This window comes from Daphnia pulicaria, chromosome 1 (genome assembly GCF_021234035.1).
Source record: "Daphnia pulicaria isolate SC F1-1A chromosome 1, SC_F0-13Bv2, whole genome shotgun sequence".
NCBI lineage: Eukaryota > Metazoa > Arthropoda > Branchiopoda > Diplostraca > Daphniidae > Daphnia > Daphnia pulicaria.
In genome coordinates this window covers 6,626,667-6,645,603 of record NC_060913.1, presented here as the reverse complement: position 1 = coordinate 6,645,603, position 18,937 = coordinate 6,626,667, and the positions used below count along the sequence as shown (strand labels likewise).

Below are 18,937 nucleotides of genomic sequence, written 5' to 3'. Positions count from 1 at the left end.
ACGAATGTGATAGAAGCTACCAAACTGCACAGTTATTGAGACCACATAAAAAATATTCTCACGATGGTTGAATTAATTTAATTAGTTTCAAATGTTTTGATATAAAAAAATTTCTATTTTCCTCAGTTGACGAAATTGCTTGCAATATTTGCAATAAGATTTGCAGAAATAGAAATCGTTTGAAAAAACATAAGCTATGTCACGAAGGTAATTTGATTGAAATTAATTCGAGTAATCTTTTAAATGATCGTTTTTTTTTTTTTAGATAACGAATTTTTTTTTTGTTAGATAACGAAGCTAACTGTGATGAGTGCGATAAGTGTTTTAGAAATCTAAAACTTTTTAGATATCACGTATCACGTTCACCAACACCAATGTAGCTTAACGAAATAAATTTTTATTACATTTTGCAGATACGACAATAACAATATTTTTTAATAGTTATGGAAGTTATTTTTTGTGATTGTGGAAAAAAATTCAAAAATAAGACACTTTTGAGATGTCACAAAAAACAAGTTCACCAAGGCAGTGCGTCCTATCTTTTTTTTGAACCTGAAAATAGAGATACTTTGTTTTAAATTTCTCAAAGATAAGATAAAGATAAGATAACCCAAAATTTAGGGGGAAAAAAGATATAGAAGATAGTATCTTGAAAAAAAAAACAGATAAGATAAGATAGATTTGCTTTTTTCAAAATAACTAAAAGATAAGATAAGAAAAGATGCAAGATACTTAATTTTTTTTTATTATTCTTAATTGTTTATTCACCACTGATTACAGTTTATTGCTTCACCCAAGTACAGATAAAGAAAGATTAAATTCTACTTGATCTTGCTTTGTGAATTTGGAGCATGTGAAGCATTGCATTTAATGAACATTAAATTAGCAAACAAATCATGCTTTATTCAGTTTCTCTTCGCTGACAGTATATCGGAAGCGGTGCTAAAGGCTTCCTCAATGGAACAGGACGAGTCTGCGACAGACACAGCGTCTCTGGCAATTTGACTCAGTATTGGAAATCTACTACTGTTTGCTCTTCAAAATTCAGGAGGCTTCGTGTGATGCAATTCACTCTCAAGTTATCAAACGAGGCATAGAGCGTGGTTGCGACTACTGAATACTGACTAGAACCTTTTTCTAAGCGTGGTGGAGACTGGAGAGGACTAACGAGAGAGAAGACTGAAAAGGGTCTGGCTCAACAGCTAGAAAAGTACAGTGGCTACTAGAACCAAGGGCCGATCTTGAATAGTTGAATGACTGAAGTGAAGTTGCAATTTTTGACTTCAAATTTCCATCACTAGATGGGAGTAAAAAAAAGTATCTTGTATCTTATCTGGTATCTTTGGGGGTTTTCGCCCCAGCCTGAAGATAAAGATACTTTTTTTTGCGATTTTCAAGGCAAGATAGAAGGTACAGAAAAGATACCAAAAGTATCTTATCTTATCTTATCTTATCTTTCCGGAAAGATAGGACGCACTGCACCAAGGTAAATTTGATTCGGGTTATTATTTTTGGATTGTATTGATTGAATTTTAAAATTCATTTTTAATATTTTAAAATTCATATTTAATATTTTAAAATAGAATAAACAAAAATAAGTAATAAAAAATACATTTGATTTGATTTTTGGGGGCAAATTTCAAAAATTGTGAATTTCAATCACAAAATAAGCATTTAAAAAATTGCCTAACCCAAATGAATTAGGTATTTAAGGATAGGGAATTAAATAAAGCTTAAATGAAATCAATTTCTGGACCCATTGATTCGTAATTTAATATATTACGAACGAAAAACCCCCTATTTTTATTTACTATACCCCCGAGAGGCGAGGGGCCTACTAACCTAGCGAACCTGGCGGGGAATCTTGGGACCCTTTACTAAACACCCCCGGTCTTGGATAGCCGAGAGTGTACCTTTCCTATTATATCGTGATTATCCCATCCTTTTACTAGTTAGTTGCAACATGTAGTCGCATGGAATTGCAGTGAAGGAAGTTGTTGTGCTTTACTGCTTATAAATTTCTAAAAATTAAATCTTTTCTTAAAGCTATTATCTTGACTCCACTATTGGAACAATTCGACAGTGGTGTCTCTTAAATGACAATTTGGAACCCATGTCGCAATTAAGCTATCGCGACTGGTACTTGCGTACTGCGCTCCGAAGAATAACACAAGGAAGTTATGAACCTCCCATGCAAAACCAAAATTTGATCACGAGTTTATGGGCAGTTGTTTTTTCTTTGTTTTTTGTACAACCGCATCGTAACCGGGATATTTTTTAACAGTCATTAGGCCTAAATAGTAAACTTTAGAAAAATCAAAAATGTCATGTCATTGCATTTCGTTCATGGTTAATATTTTCGCGCTCGTTGCATGCTCCACTCGTTTACTTTCCATTTCGTAACGATAAATAATAAAATATATTTAGTCAATTTGTGAAAAAGAAAATCTATAAATATTTGAAAAAATGTAACCTACAGAAAGGTTTCAAAGGTTCCTTCTAATTACGCCGCTTAACTATCCCCTGACCTATGCAATGAGAAGGGAAAGGATTCAACTCATCTTCACGATAAGGAACGTCGGAACCACAACCACCTATGGTATTTTCTCGGTGGTAGGACGGTTCGTTCAATACGCATTACGCCGTATGCACATGTGCAAAGAAGAACGTTCAATAAAATTTCAACAAAAACCCCCATTATAGCCTATTTTACAACGAATTGAATATGACCATTTCTATGTCACAATTAATTTGTATAATATAAATAACAATATAATTTACAATTTTCAACTGCTTTTCGTGCATCGTCATCAGCTTCCTCAACCGGAAATCAATCAATAATCTCATAAGCAAAATGTTTCTCATCAGCAGCTGAACAACTACCGTATAGTCGTATACTGCGGCCGTGCGGCGTGTTTCTCAGCAGGTGTGACGTGAAATCAATTCGACTAGCGATCACTTTTAATTTTGCAGCAATCATCAGCGTTATTTATTATCTATTATAATATTACATTAACGAAATTGAGAGTTTTAGACTCACGTTTTGTGAAAATAAATTTGGAAAAAGCAAAATCTGGCAAAAAAACAGGTCGTGAATCGTCGTTGATCTGTCTGTTTAGCCCTAATACCTGCCATTGTTTACCTTGTCATGAAGTTTTCGTCTGCTGAAATGTTTCGTTGCAGGGTGGTCTAATCTGTCTAATCTTATTAGAGGAAGACCTTGGTTCCTCATCTCCCTTTATTCAGGGTAAACTAAGGTTTTTCTATTCCTGCTTTAAACTTTATTCATTGATTGTATTGTCTGCAGCTCACTGTTTAGTCGTTTGATTAATTACCGATACGATTGGCAAGTTTCATCTTCGTTGGTCCATAGTCCACACTCCACACCTGAGGTAATTGTATGAAAGCATTTTTATATAAATCTTTTGTTTAATCCTGTAGTCACTTTTTTTCATACCATATAAACAACTTTAACACTCACCATTTACTTAACCTATTTCTGTTACTTAAGTACATTATCAGATTGCATTTGCTACATATGCTTCTGATTCTACACACATACTTATCATAACGTGATTCATCCGGCAACTAATTCCATACTGTAGCTGCTGGTTAGTTTGAAGGCGACAGAAATTCAAAATGGCTCCAACAAATGAGAAACGTAAGGAGAAAAAAAAGTTTATAACATATCATGACTTTTTCCATCCCGTTTAGATTTAGTACCTCAAGGATGGAATTCAACAACATTTCATTTTCTATTTTAGGAGTGCCCTTTCCGCCAAATCACAAATTGTCGGTAGTTGAAGTATTTGATACGAAGACGGGTAAACCTCAACCCGATGTGCTGAAACAGCATTTCATTTTGGAGGGTCGTATCGAGGAGGCAGCTGCACTCCGAATCATAAACGAGGGAGCTAGCCTACTACGTCAAGAGAAGACTTTAATCGATATTGAAGCGCCCGTCACAGGTTAGTTAAGTTAGAATTTTAGAATAGTTGGTACAAGTGGTTATTGGATATTCCACGACAAGTCAAAGGTTTGGTCCTTTCAGCCATGTTACTAAATTTATGTTTTTTTACTAATTTTTCTCCCCTGCCGGACGTCAGAAAATGAGAATTTATAATCGATGATTGTTGTATTTAAATCAAACTTTTTATTGTGCATTTGCATACTTCTTGACCTTCCAATATTAAAGGATAGAAGTAGACACTGATAATTTTGATGGCTGCCACTTCTGCTAGCTTAATTTTTTATTGGGATTTCCAACATTACAAAAAATTTAATGAAAATCGATTTTTTTCTGAATTTTTGTACTAATTTTTTTTTCTTTTTATTTCCCTTTTTTTCTTTTTTTTTATTGTGGTGGCTGGACGGACGACCAATCAACTTGAATTCGAAATTAGTTTGTGGGGACATTCACGGACAGTTTTACGATTTGATGAAACTGTTTGAAGTAGGCGGATCTCCAGCCACTACAAAGTATCTTTTCCTCGGGGATTACGTCGATCGGGGATATTTCAGCATTGAGGTAAAAAGAAATTGTGATGTATTGTTGTCAGTTTAGATATTAACCTCGGTCTCACTCTCGCATGTTTGCTCAAAATTTTACCGAATGCGCATCCTCATTCCTTCATCTGTCATAGATTTGACTGTGTAATGTAGATTAGAAAAGCAAACCTTTTGTCATTATATTACGCCTACCATTTCGATTTTGAATGCGCACGCAGTGTCTGTGTGCTACCTAGGGAGGTACTTTTTAACCATCTGTAATCGATTGTCTCTTTTTCACGTTCTTTAACATCCGCCGCTGCTGCCCACTACCGTTGTGTGCTTAGTGCGTCCTCTACCTGTGGACGCTGAAAATTACCTACCCAACCACCCTCTTCCTGTTGCGGGGCAACCATGAATGCCGGCACCTGACGGAATATTTTACATTCAAACAAGAATGTGAGTTATTAGTTTAACTACACCCTTTCAAATTGTTGATACATTTACTGAATTCATTTATAGGTAAAATCAAGTATTCGGAGCGCGTCTATGACGCTTGCATGGAGGCGTTTGATTGCCTTCCTCTAGCTGCCCTGATGAATAAGCAGTTCTTCTGCGTCCATGGTGGTCTCTCCCCTGAGATCCACTCGCTCGATGACGTCCGAAAAGTATGCTTATGTTTCGTACCATTATGTTTTAACAAAATCGTTTCACTTTAACTTATATTAATTTATATTTTTTGTCTGATGATTTAGCTGGATCGGTTCAAGGAGCCACCGGCGTTCGGTCCCATGTGCGATCTCCTCTGGGCTGACCCTCTGGAAGATTTTGACAATGAGAAGAATGGTGAACACTTTACTCACAACTCCGTTAGAGGTTGTTCTTATTTTTACAGGTAATGTTATGTTTTGTTTTTACTTATTTCCATTTTTATTGATATTATTGTCATTACATATTGTTATTTTTCTTTCCAACCATAACAGCTACGCAGCCTGCTGTGAATTCCTTCAGCAGAACAATCTTTTGTCAATTATTCGAGCGCATGAAGCTCAGGATGCTGGGTAAGTTGTTTGTTTTTATTCTGATTTGTCATGGGTCATGTCATGGGTCATGGGTATGTTTTTGACGTTGAAATAGAAATTTTATTTTGATTGATCAAGTTCTCTTTGGTTCGCAGTTACCGAATGTACCGAAAAACCCAAGCGACTGGTTTTCCTTCGTTGATAACCATATTTAGCGCTCCTAATTACTTGGACGTCTATAATAATAAGGCGGCTGTGCTGAAGTACGAGAATAATGTGATGAATATCCGGCAGTTTAACTGTTCACCTCATCCCTACTGGCTACCCAATTTTATGGATGTATTCACCTGGTCTCTCCCCTTTGTTGGAGAGAAAGGTAAATAGATAACTGAATCATTTTAAGCTTTTGGACCTCTTCTAATTGTTTTCTTTTTATAGTGACTGAAATGCTGGTCGGCGTCTTGAACATTTGTTCCGACGACGAACTCGTTTCTGAGGGCGAAGAGAGTCTTGAAGACGGTAAGTTTTATTTTAATTTGGTTGGGAATGCATCCCATCCCTTATTGCTTCTGCATTGTAACTTTTTATTTAACGTCTTTCCTAAAAACTTTTCAAACTAAACAATGGATGGAATGCCTTCCTCCTCTACTTGACATTTTATTTTGAGTTGTTCGATTTTTCATCGATGTTATTCTTGTATTCATGTTCTGATCTGTTACCTGTAACGGGAAATAGCTGCTATTCGTAAAGAGGTGATCCGCAACAAGATTCGAGCTATTGGTAAAATGGCCCGTGTCTTTTCCGTGTTAAGGTAATATTTTTTTATAATGGCTGCAGTAATTATATTTATTATTTCGCGAGAATAACACTTATAATATCATAGAGAGGAGAGCGAAAGTGTGCTCCAACTGAAAGGGTTAACCCCTTCTGGCTCACTACCTCTTGGCGCCCTTTCTGGAGGCAAAACAACGTTAAGAAACGGTGTGTTAATTTCTTTTCTATCGTATTTTATGTTTTTATAATTTCGTTATATATTCTTACAGCCATGCAAGGATTCTCTCCTACTCATGAAATCCGATCATTTGAAGAGGCCAAAGGCTTGGACGCCATCAATGAGCGCATGCCACCTCGAAATGATGCTTGTCCTCCGGTCAGCGAAGCGACAAACTATTCGAGTGTGTCACCCACTCTAATTGCGGCGACGGAGACAGCTGTGGTGACTGAGGTCATTTCTAATCCAGTGCCAACAAAAGTAGATGTGGAGTAAGTGGCGACTTAAATAGTAGCGGAACAGGAATTTTTTTTTTTTTTTTTTTTTTCATTCCATGATTCCCTTTTTTTTTGTGTTTAAATTCTGTTTGTTTTGTATAATTCTGTTTAACTATTATTTTTGGATGTTATTTCTTCCCCTCATCTATACCACCTCCCGTCGTCTCTTTCTCTCGTTTACGCCCACACGACTGAAAGTCATTACTCGATTATTCACAGTTCATGATAATAATCATAATCGTTAATCCATGATCCATGACCAAGTAAATATTATCTAGTTGTGGTAAAAATGAGGAATCAAAAAGCTTTATTAACCGATCTCGTTGGTACTAACTCGAAGGCAGAGATATTCGGGGAGTAAACACAGTTTCTTGACTGTGGCTTTTAGTCAATTCCCACCCAATACTGAACCAATGAAAACCAACCAAAAAATTATTTAAATTTCGGGGTGAATTTTCTGAATTCCTAAATCTAATTTAAGAAATCTAATTTTCGTCGCTAATTTAATAAATTTTGATTGTCCAAATTCTTACCGGATGAATGATTATCGGAATTATAACCAAAAATCAGTCCAGTTGACTGCATATAAAATCCACATAGAGAGTGCACTCCCCAAGAAAGAGAGAGGCGACCATTACAAACAGAGAGAAGCGTATTCAAAATTTTTATAAAAGATTTAAAATATTTACGGCTATTTTAATGATTTCAGATGATGTTTAAAATTCTAAACAAATTTTAATGTGTCAAATCCCAACCCGCCCGAGAAAAATTATGCGTGTTGTCATGTGTTAGCAAAATGTTTCGTGATAGGTAGAAGTAGGATGACATTTCACATTGTCATTGCTGTGAACAGCAAATAAAACGGAACGTTTTTAAGTAAATTTTATTCTGGATGTAGTAACCAAAGTCCTCCTCCTCATCTGATTATAGTCTGATCGCTTGTCATTCATACCCCCATTATTAACTAAATACAACTTAAATAAAAAAGTTTTCAGTGTTATTTTTTTATAGTCAGAAGTGTTCTTATTAATAAGTCTATTTTTATTTACTAATGTTGAATACGAAACGAAATGTTCTCAAGTATTTCGAAAAAAAATCGATATGCGCGATTACTTATTTGAATAAAGATATTTGAAGTGGATTTTTGAATTAGTCTAATTATTTTTGAATCAACAGCATAAAAAACAATTGGATAACTTTTCATAGATATATTATCATTCCAATGTTGAGAATAAAATTTGTAGTCAAGACAAGTTTTTTGAGGTGTGTGGTTTTTCAAAATTTCAAATTGACTTGTAATAAAATTGTGTAACATTGAAAAAACGGGGGAGGGATCTTGTAGCAGATAGAAGTCATATATTGAAAATTGATTCCGATCTACAATAGGCTATAGTTAATTTGATATGAAGCGTAATTAACAAATAGATTATTTGAATAGTACTCTGTTTGACATGGGGAAAAAAACAAGTGACTATTATATATTAGATGTAATAAATAAATGTTATTCTTTGAGGCTGCAATGTTGCAGCAGAGAATCGCTAGCGTCCGATGACATAAATCGATGCTGGTAATGATGCTGAGCATCGTGCCGTTGATGCTGATTAATCCACCGGCTTCGGTGGGCGAATCCAGTTGTTCGCAGCTCTGTCCGGCTTCCTCCGCCGACGTTCTTGGAACCAGGACCACTGGTGTCGAAAACCGGATCGCAGCGACTGAACTCGCGAAACAAAGCATCAGTCCGTTCGTCAATGCTGTAATCTCTGGTCAACGACTGTTGAGAATGGTGCTGATGAAGCCGCTGTTGGTTTTTCCATCCTATAGGTGGCGCCGATGGATGTGGGGCAGATGTCGAAGCGGAACGAACTTTCATTCCGTAGCGAGTGCAACGGGCGAAAACGATCGGCTTGTAGCGTTCACATTTTTCGTCGTGTAGCACTTGGCTCCTGCACTGGCAGTTCGCTTCTTGCGGGAACGGATCATTCAAATCGTCTTCGCTGAGGCTCATAGTCCGTCCTTTGATTGGCGTCTTAACCAGCCCAGACGTCGGGAGGATTGCTGATTCCAGACTGCGATAACCGCTGTCATTGCGGAGCGCCAGCATCCTGTGATGGCTGACTGATGGCGGGATGGACGTCACTTCCAGACCGTTGGTGCTGTCTGTTGCTGAGCTTTCGAAACTGGTCGTGACGTGATCCATTCTGCTGGCTTCCGTGGACGACGTCTCGATCGTGTCGATCGAATCAAAACTGCTCTGCGGCTGATGTTGAGGTGGCCTCTGCACCGGAATAATTGGCCCGCTTGGATGTGGGAGTCGGGAATTCATCGAAACACTTCGATACGACTGTCTTTTCCACGATCCGCTAGAATTCGGGGCCAGCAACATGGACGCTGATGACGGTGTTTTAGATTCGCATACTGCCGATAAATCTTGAGCCGGCGCAATCATGTCGTAATTATTTCGTGCTCGAATCTCCTCTTCTTCACTGACCAAACTTTCAGAATTCGAATCGAAGGATTCCACGTCACTTATCGCTAAGCCTTTGTGCCCAAATGTCTGAAATTAATTTTGATGTCACGCAATTCGATTAGTACAAGGTGAACTTACCTGGATTGGTGATTGTTTCTGGTTCCGGTGAAGACGGTTCGTAAAAATCATTGTGCTCTTCCAGGTTAGCCCTTAGCTCCCACACTTGACGATACTGGGCCTAATATACAAATAATTTCGTTTTAACATTTATGATGTACATTGATCAATTCAATTAAATTTTTACATCAATGGTCTTTTCTAAACGCTGACGGAATTCATTTTTGCTTCCGGCTTCTAAGCAGAAGAACAAATTATCTTCGTTGACCTAAATAAAACACACACTTTTATTCATCGGTTCTCATACGAAAAAGCTGAGTGGATTTTTTTACGCTTTCAAGACTGCCAGGATCGTTGTAGCGGATAGTAATACGCGGGGCTGGGCCGACAGCTGACGTCTGCAACTGACCGCTAGTTCCATCAACGTCGACCATGACGGATGCCGCGTCGTCTCTTTTAGCGCTGGCCGTTTTGGCTCTCGTTTCGAATCCTTCCCAATCTAGACTCTCCGATCGGTTTAAGTAGCCATCGTACAAAGATTCTTTGGTTTGTCTGTTCGTTACAGTAAGAGAAAAACAAATGTTAATTATTTCGCATTAGTCGTAAATTATATTTGAATTGCAAATTCGTACCCAAAATACTTGTGTTGATCTTCGCTTCGGTGTTGATGGTAATGACGGCGTCGGTTTGTAGAAGATGGGCTGGACAGTTCTCCGCTACTAGGAAAGGAATGACGATGAATAGTCAAAGCGCCATCGAAGAGTATCAGATCCTTGTTGACGGGTGAGGCTGTGACGTTATTGGAACAAGGGCAGTCGACCGTGTGGCAACGCCAGCGTTTGGTGGCCGGGCTGGCCATCATCTGACAGCGCGAATGCGGTTGCTGGGCTATGCTAGTTGAAGGTAAACTGTTTCCCGCTATTTCAGTGGCCGTCGAAGAAGAAGAAGACGAGGCATCTAGGCCGTCAGTCAATGTTTCCCTCATGCTTCCGCCGCGTTTGTGTAACACTCGCCGGTTGGAGTGAGGAGATGAGTACACGGAACCGGCCTCGACGCTGCGCTGGTGGTAATCCCGAAGAGCCCGTCGCGTGTCGTAGTTGAGAGCGTACGAGTCCCGGCTAGCGGCTGCCGTTGGCGCAGAGCGGTAATTGCGGTGAGAGTTGCGCCAGTCGAGTCTGCGTTTGCTAACGGTCGACGAAGTGGCCGATCCGTCGTCGTGGGTCGCCGCGTGGCGCAAGCTTCTCCGGCGACCGTCGGCAGGTGCGGAGTTGACGGTCGAGACTGGGATATTGTCGTCATCTCCAGCGACGGTCGAATTGTCGACACTTTGCTGATATTCGCGACGTGTCCAGTCATCACGTTCCTCGCTAACCGTCAACAGTCCGCGGTGCGTCGTCGGCGATTCGTCCGATACCCACGAGTCGGCTCCGCCCAATATCGATGATGGTGACGCTGCCATATCCCGAATGGGTTCAACCTTGAAAATTTAAAAATTTAGGAAGTGAAATGCCAAAATCGAGTATAACTGTTAACTGTCCATTTTGCAAACAAATCCCAGAAATTGAATTGAACTGCTCTGATGTGTATTTCTTGAAAAGATGCGCTTTGCTGATCTTATTCAAAATGGATAAACGGCAATAAAACTACAAATTCGCGTTGTCTGCGTCTTAGCCCTATTTTTAGTTGAATAATCATCATACCTGAATAACGTATGAATCACTAAGGTCGTCTTTGATGATCGATGATGGACTGGTAGCGATGCTACCGCTGCTACCCAGTTGATGTCCTACACTCGGCGACGCCAGTGTTCCTGACAATGGAGCGACTGGCTGCGACGTCGTGACGAGTATGGGACCAGCCGAAGTTGACGAAGTCGTCAATTTGTTATTATTGCAACTAGTGAGACGATGCTGAACTTTGCTGACGCCGCTGCTCGTTAAGGCCACCGATACTTCAGCTCCCCAGCCACTGCAATACAATAAGCAAAATCAATAAAATATGGATATAATACTGAGCTAGCATAGCAGGATGCCAATGATATCTGTGCTACGTCAGTATGGGAAATCAATTTTGGCCCAGACAGATCAGCTCTTTCCTAAAAAAGAAGTTTCAACATGAATCGAAACCTACAATATACCAGATGGGGAGGACTCTAACGACCGTATCCGGAGTGTTGCAAGAACAACTGCTCGTTGTGGACGACTGTTCAGCAGTTATCCTGGAGAACGGCCTAGTGGGCGACGTAGATTCGATGGACGTTTCGGTGTGGCGATGCGATTTGAACATGAGCTGGATCCACTGCCTCCACGCACTGTCGAAGATGTCGTCAGACGTACAGGGACAAATTTGATGGATGGCCATGTCCAAAATCTCTTTGACGGCCTCGAAAGACGGACAGTAGTAAAACACCATGGCACCCGCCTAATCATAAGCACATCACGGATAATAGGCCACGACTCATCGCCAAAAACTGATTTGATGATAAATCGTTTTGCTCTTATTTCCCTCCTGCTGCCGGAAGGAATCGATGGACGTTGACACCAGGAAAACTCTCGACGACACTGCAGCGTCCTTCGATGAATGAGCCACGAGTGTGTACCGATCCCTCCCGATCGTGAAGGAACAAACAAAACAAAACCCACCCCAAAAGAAGAAAAAAAAAAGACGAGAAAAATGACGAGAGAGTGCACTGAATGTACTGCGACGTCGTCGACGGCTGCGTCGAATCACAATTCAGTTCGAATGACGTCAGAGCAGCTAGCTAGCAGCAGCTAGCCCAGGCATCGATCGGGCCATCAACGTTCTTCTGTGGCTCTTCTTCGCCCTATTCGTCCACATCCTCTTTCGACGACCCATCCGCAGCATCCGGCAGATCCAACGAATCAAATACAAGGCCGGCTTTAGCATGAGACTGTCTGTCTTTGCGCAGTTGTGGCAGACTAGTATATCATTTGGTCGCCATGACTACCATCTTTTTCCTACTCTTAAATCCATGCATCGATCCTCTTCCGCTGCAGTTAATCCACGAGAGGGTCTGCATTTGCATCAAGGGTGTCTGACTTTGAGGACTTGAGAAAATTAGAGAGTAATTATTCTCTTTCTCCGTCTTTCTCCTTCAAGGGTTTAATTGACGCTTTGCCTTTCAATATCAACGTCTCGTTCAGATTACAGGATGGCCTACCTACGTGTTGGTACACGGTGCTATTTCGCGTGTATTTTTAATAATCGCCTGCATTTTATAATAGTTAATAATAATAGTAGGTTGATGAAAACCTGAAGAAGAAAACCTCTGTATGGTTTAATTTAACTAGCTCAGGTGGAATTTTTTTCGCAATCTAAAATTATTTCAAATTGTGCTTTCACGACTTTTTTATAATTTTGAAATTGAAAATAATTTTGTCATTTTTTTTAAATGAGATTTTTACCGAATCCTTCCAAATTCTTCAAAATATTCTTGAAAATCTAATCTAGATTAGTGTGGTTAACACTAGATGGCAGTGATTTTGTCCGACTAACTAGCCCGCGGTTTTTTGAACGGAATAAACAAGATGAGAAGAAAAAAGCTCGCGCAAGGAAAAAATCAATGAGAATTCCCGACAGACGACTACCAACAAGCGCCATCTGTGGCACAGAAACAATAACGGCACGCTCCCGAATGCGGTACTCTAAGCCCTACCCATGTCGGTTCGATCTCTGCATAGTATATTTCTATGACATGTTCCACACGCAACCCTCTTATAGGTCAACGGTTTTGCAAGGGAAACGATTGACGTCGTCAAGCCACTCATTTCGATGGGTTTTTGTCATCTACTGTCGATGGTTCGCGCTGGCAACTGACATTAGCCGACTTAATCGAACCATCTAACCGTTGGTCGCTATGAACCTGCAGGATCCGGGTAGACAATAGCAGAGAAGAATTATCCGATTTGATTGACTCGACTCTCTTTGGCCAAGAAGAGTGTTCTCTTTGACCCTTTCGTCTGGTACGTATGGAGAAACAAGGAAGATAACCATCAAACTTGACATTCAAAAGACGAGCCATTATATCGCCCATCCTGCGTTCTCGTCGTTTAGAAGCTTTTGGCTACAAAACACGCTCCATGCCAGAACATCAGTGCTCTTGGCTGTCTTTTATAACTGACTAGTTATAACCCTGAAAGTTACTAACCCCCCCAACCCCACCCCGCCAGCAGTCTCACTCTCCCTCTCTCTGAGAGTCAATTAGTAACAGGCTCATTACTCCTCTAGGGGAGAAGGAGGGGGGGGGCATCGGGAAAGTCAAAAATTTTCCACAGGCGCTGTATCGATGTCTAATTAATGAATGCTGCTGGGTTATTGTTGGCACCACGCAACGACCCTTTTATTTTTTTGCATACAACCTTTAGTGCCTAAAAAAGTCTATATGCGCGGCAATAAAATAGGGGAGAGGTATACGTGTGTAAAGTGCAACTTGTAACCATAGGTAGAGAGAGACTCCATAGCAGGACGAGAAGACGGAACTTTGTTCATAAGGATTGCTTCCTTGTCTGCTATCTCTTGGGAGAAACCGAGAAAGTTAGCGCTTAGGTACGCTATACGTAACTAGACCGTCCAAGAGAAAAGTATTCGGGTGGTACCACCTTTAGTACATAGTCAAAGTTTCAACCAGCAATAGAAAAATGGTAACAAAAATCCGCAAAAATCAGGATACGTTATTAACTAAAGGTTACCTCACAACCGGGTTCGCCGTATTCCTTTCGCTATTGGTTCGTGACCGCAAGCGAGAGCAGTACTTGCAGAGGAGCAAAATGGCAAGGGTCAGGAGCAATCCGCCGGCTATTCCTGCCACTAGAACGTAGATGGTAATGTTTCTTTGTAAGGTCGTTCCAGTCGTCCCTACCACCTGTTGGAAAACATACACGGTATATTTGTCTCTATCAAGAAATAGCAAATGACTAGGAGTTAGGTATTCGTTTGCAAATGTATGGCTAGTTTTATGCATGACCAAGTTCCAATCTCTTCTAAACACGCCAATAAATAATTAAACAGACAAGACAGCAATCATTTCTACAAACAGCGCGCTCAACCTACTCCATAAAAAATCATAATCGATCATCAAGCAAGCGCGAAATAAATAATTACATTTTTTATTTTACTTTTTTGTCATCAGGGATCTGTTTTCATATTCAAACGGCATTATTATAAAGCATTCACCGTTATATAAAAAGGTCTGAATAAGAATAAGGGATCCGGGAGACAAAGTCTGTCAGGAACAGCAGCAGCCAGTAATAGCCCAACATATAGACGTTGAATGTCTGCTGGTGCGCTGGTGGTCTCCACCTTGTGCAGTCTAGATGTAGGTATACATTCATCTCGTTCGATCCAATTACAACCCACTTTCTGTTTATTGCGGCTGTTTTTCGTTTCGGGATTCTTTTGATGTTTCTTTTTAAGAAATGAGAAGATGTTTCCCTATACTTTCTCAGCGCAAAAAGAAAAAGGAACGACACACAACGTTGTGTGCAGCAGTCCAATTTCTCCAAAATGCTTCGATAGACATAAAATCCTAAGCGCGCGCTATACAGGTCTACGTGAGAATATAAAATCCTAAATAGGATTGTCCACGGATATATGAAAAATTTTATATCCGAATCGATTTCATCGATCGAGGATGAAGTTAGGCCATCAGACATATAAAGTGAATCCGTTCACCGGCAACACCTACTGCTGTATGTTTGTTATTATTAGTCTCTCGCAATATAATTGAATGTCCCTCTGCCAATTTACAGGGCTATAGTGCCATTTAAAACCAAAGTATAGTTTTTTGTTCTTGCGAGTTGAGTTGATTTTAAACCAAGATAATCTTAGTTTGATTGGAAACACTCTTTCTTTCTTTGTGGGTCTAATTTCGTGTTTCGCGAAGGATCATAAACGATCTCACAAAGCGTGTCCGATACCCATTATCCTGATCAAAAAGTTCCGAACGACGAAATAAATATAAAATCATCAGCACGAACCAAGAAAAGAAAAGAAAAAAAAAGTAACTTTAGAGATGAATAAAAGTTTATTTAAAGAAATACCAAAGGCTATATATAGTGTTGATATTGCCATATTGGACATGAATCACGCGACTGATATTCCTGTCTTGGCAATGTTGTTGGCATTATCGGCACGTTTTCTTCCCATCATTATATATTGTAGGCACTCTAATACATCTATATGGGCTACTTTTGTTTCGATGTTTGGGCAGGCAGGAAACTGTGACGCAAGCAACGGCTCACTTTCATCTTAGAAATCCTTGCAATTCTTTTCGTCGATATGCCAAGAACCCAGTCCGCCAAAGTTATAAGGATATCATTATCGGAGCAAAATGATGGGCGTAAAGAGAAACCCTCCTTCCAGCTGAGAATCTCTTGTTTCCCTTTCTATTTTGACCCTCAAAAGAATACTTTTAGAAAGAAAACAAAAGAAATTAGAAGTTAAAGTGCGCAACTGATCCATGAGATCCACTATATTAGCTACTTTGCTGCTCTTTATATACCTTTTGGCCTTCTATTTCCAGATGATGTCCGTCTGACATTCTATCCATCCATTGCGTAACCCACCGCGTTTATTTCAAACTAATAAGCCGATGCAGTCGTCTCTAACTATACACCTGGATTCGCTTCCAGGGGAGAGAAAGAAGAAGGGCAGTTTCGAGAGGAAAAAGCATCATATTGGATGATCCACGTGACTAGGGTGGTTCGTGTTTCATCCATCATCATGTCCTTCATGGCATTACTGTGGGATTGGATGAAGGGAAAACGGTCAACAAGGTAGTTCTGACGCAGAGTGTCGAGCTTTCAGAGGAGTACATAATACCCCCGGACTCTAACAGAATAAGAGGCCGTTTTCTGAAGTTAGGCCTACACACAATATTGGACAGGGTGATGAAGTTAGCAACCTGTTCCGGAAAGCCGACGATTTTTTTTCTCTGCTTCCCATGTCAGCGCCATTTGGTCATTGTTACGTTTAAGGTTTAACCTGGACAAGGGGAACATGTGGGCTCAACTCGGGAGAAGATCAAACAAGATCTAACAAGAAATCAATAGAACCCGTGCGTGCAGAATATTCAATCACTTAAACAAAAGCAGAAATCTATAAAGCGAAGTCTCTCAAGTTTTTCTCCCTACTGACTTCGTCTATGCATATATACTAAGAAGTCGAATTCACTCTTCAATAAGCTTTCAAGTAGAAACGAATAAAGAGTAGTATTGTCATCTCCATGAATACTGCATGCGTTATGAATATTTTTGCAAACAGAAATCTTAAGCAATACCGTAGTGACGTGGTGACCAGTAATAACAATTTAGACACGCGAGAAAAAAAAATGATTGAAATTACCGGCTGTCTGGTGGTGAAAGCTCTGACCAATTCCATTTCAGATAAACGGACAACGCAAGAATAAACGTCATCACGCGATCCTGGCTGGGCCAATCTGTCGAACCAAAATTTAAAAAAAAAAATGCGTTTTTATATATATATTTTTTTATTATTTCGCGTGACAAATAGACGAGGAACATGTTTGGGACTCGCGAAAAGGGTATATATATACACACACATCCGACGCAACCTATTGCGTTAATGATTTCGGGGGAAATGTCAACGAGTGGGATACTGCACCCGAGTTACATGTATGCTTCTAATTCCAACCACTATAAAGGTGAAAGTTAAAAAAAGATATCTGTAGCATTAGTGGCGCATAATGTTAAATAATAAAATAAGTAGATTTTATATTTCTCCCACGGCAACAGCAACTCGCTTATTTGCTGTGTTATATGGCTCAATGAATTATTGAGTTGGGCGAACCTTGGCAAAACTTCATCTATTTTTTTCTGACAAAGACATTTCACCTCCACCGACATATGCATTTCTTTTTATCGGTTTGGGGCTCACATACGTCTCACTAGGCACGCATTCTATATTCAGGACAAACTTGAGGCGTACGCGATCAAATAATTCCTAATAATGTCAAAGTAATAACGGCACAAGCTATTACTGCTTCTTATCCAATCCGACAAGGCTCTGTTGATTTCGCGAAGAACTTTCCAGTTGAAATTATACTTAATAGAGCTCCACTGTGTGCGTGCCACCTTCAACTATTATTCATTACGAGTGGTATAATACTAAAAGACGCAGCATGTCTTATGCAGTCTAGGGTTAAATGTAGTTCAAGCTAAACGTACTGTAAAATAAACTATACGATAACAAGAATCGTGCTTGGTTTTCATGGGCTGACGTTCGCGATTTGTTTTTGCGCTCTCGGAATCGCGGAGCGGGACGGGCTGCACACAATATCCCTTATGCAACCAGCATGAAAGATGGATGGATCAATTACACTGGCAAACGTATACGGCACCTAGCTCATTGTCTATTTGTGTGTAATCCCGCTCCATTTTTTTTTCTTCTTCATACTTTGTGTGTGCGATATACTCTGTTTTCTGTTGTGAAGAGCAAGGGCACGGCAGTAATTGATTATTGATGGAAAAAAATAAACTGACATCAACATTGATGGCCGATGGAAATAAAAAGAAGGAACCAGAAAACTGTTGCTGAGGAACTCTCTTTCCATGTCTCATTCAAAACTTGGGTCTTATTCAAATTTCAAGGGCAATAGCAGCGCTAGCGAAAGCTATTTGAAACACAAGCCCGCATCTAAAAAAGAAGAGTAAAAGATACAAAAGTTGGCAGAAAAAAAAAAAAAATTAGCATATCCAATATCGCCGCGCATATCGTCCCGCGGGAATGTCTGTGGCGCTAACCCCCCCCCCCCCCCCCCAAAAAAAAAAAATGGGAACGAGTTCTTTTTTTCCTTTTATCAAAAATTTAGTTTTTAATGATCCGAAACGTTGTCATCCGATCCCAGACAAAACGAGGTGATCTCCAAGAAAGTGGAAAGCTAGCTAAGACGCGCACTTTCTTTAAGTTACAAAAGTCCTTTCGAATGCGAGCGCCATAAAATTGGATCAACGTAATTGCCCCCCCCCCCCCAAAAAAAAAAAAAAAAAATGGGAGAAAACTCAACTTTAGGTCCAATAGAATCAAATTGGAGGAAGTTGAAACTTACCATCGAGAAGAAGTGGGAAAAGGTTGTTCCAGACGAAGCGACAAGAGTTTCAGTTGATGTCAGAAAAATTGCTGCTGCCAGTAGGTACTAGAGAGAGTGAAACTTCTGGAGCTAGTGAACGGTGCGAACCGCCGACGTGCTAAACTCTTCGTCAACTGGCTGCTGCTGGATCCATCGCACGATGCAGACCCCCTCTCCACCGTCCTTTACGTGTGTGTGTGTGTGTGTGTAGGTCTTACATATTCCACGACCGTGCGTACAAGACACCTGTAGTCTCGAGCTGGAACAAGGAAGAACAAGGATTTCCGCGTGCAACGCAAACGCGCAGACTCACCATCATTGCGGGTCTATCGACGTCTTTTTTTTTTGTTTGTTTTGATAGAAAAGAACATGCAGAGCAAAGATTTGTTCAACTCAAAACCTTTTCAACCCCACCTACATTTATAACCCCTTTTTTAAAAACAATTCAAACAGCAGAAGGTGGGCCGG

The 18,937-nt window shown here is 40.0% G+C and overlaps 2 protein-coding genes across 5 annotated transcripts; one reads left to right on the top strand and one right to left on the bottom strand.

The window, feature by feature from the left end:
• The first annotated feature begins 3,109 nt into the window (after positions 1-3,109).
• On the top strand, positions 3,110-7,768 carry LOC124320589 (serine/threonine-protein phosphatase 2B catalytic subunit 2-like). Of its 3 annotated transcripts, none has more exons than XM_046783429.1 (14): positions 3,110-3,247; positions 3,308-3,392; positions 3,606-3,661; positions 3,765-3,968; positions 4,404-4,528; positions 4,836-4,947; positions 5,011-5,156; positions 5,244-5,383; positions 5,472-5,549; positions 5,666-5,886; positions 5,949-6,029; positions 6,246-6,321; positions 6,394-6,491; positions 6,554-7,768. In XM_046783429.1, the coding sequence occupies exons 3-14, from the start codon at positions 3,640-3,642 to the stop codon at positions 6,775-6,777; spliced, it is 1,527 nt and encodes a 508-aa protein (XP_046639385.1). In that variant the 5' UTR covers positions 3,110-3,247; positions 3,308-3,392; positions 3,606-3,639; the 3' UTR covers positions 6,778-7,768. The 3 variants fall into 3 exon arrangements, with proteins under 3 accessions (XP_046639385.1, XP_046639384.1, XP_046639383.1); XM_046783428.1 differs by having other exon boundaries at positions 3,523-3,661; XM_046783427.1 differs by having other exon boundaries at positions 3,512-3,661.
• Positions 7,769-7,978: 210 nt separating this feature from the next.
• On the bottom strand, positions 7,979-18,926 carry LOC124320581. Of its 2 annotated transcripts, XM_046783414.1 has the most exons (9): positions 18,449-18,926; positions 16,726-16,819; positions 14,073-14,245; positions 11,064-11,331; positions 9,996-10,840; positions 9,696-9,915; positions 9,551-9,631; positions 9,385-9,484; positions 7,979-9,317 (listed from the first exon to the last, which is right to left on the bottom strand). In XM_046783414.1, the coding sequence occupies exons 2-9, from the start codon at positions 16,759-16,761 to the stop codon at positions 8,281-8,283; spliced, it is 2,760 nt and encodes a 919-aa protein (XP_046639370.1). In that variant the 5' UTR covers positions 16,762-16,819; positions 18,449-18,926; the 3' UTR covers positions 7,979-8,280. The 2 variants fall into 2 exon arrangements, with proteins under 2 accessions (XP_046639370.1, XP_046639369.1); XM_046783413.1 differs by lacking the exons at positions 14,073-14,245; positions 16,726-16,819; positions 18,449-18,926 and adding an exon at positions 11,501-12,677.
• Between the last annotated feature and the right edge of the window lie 11 nt (positions 18,927-18,937).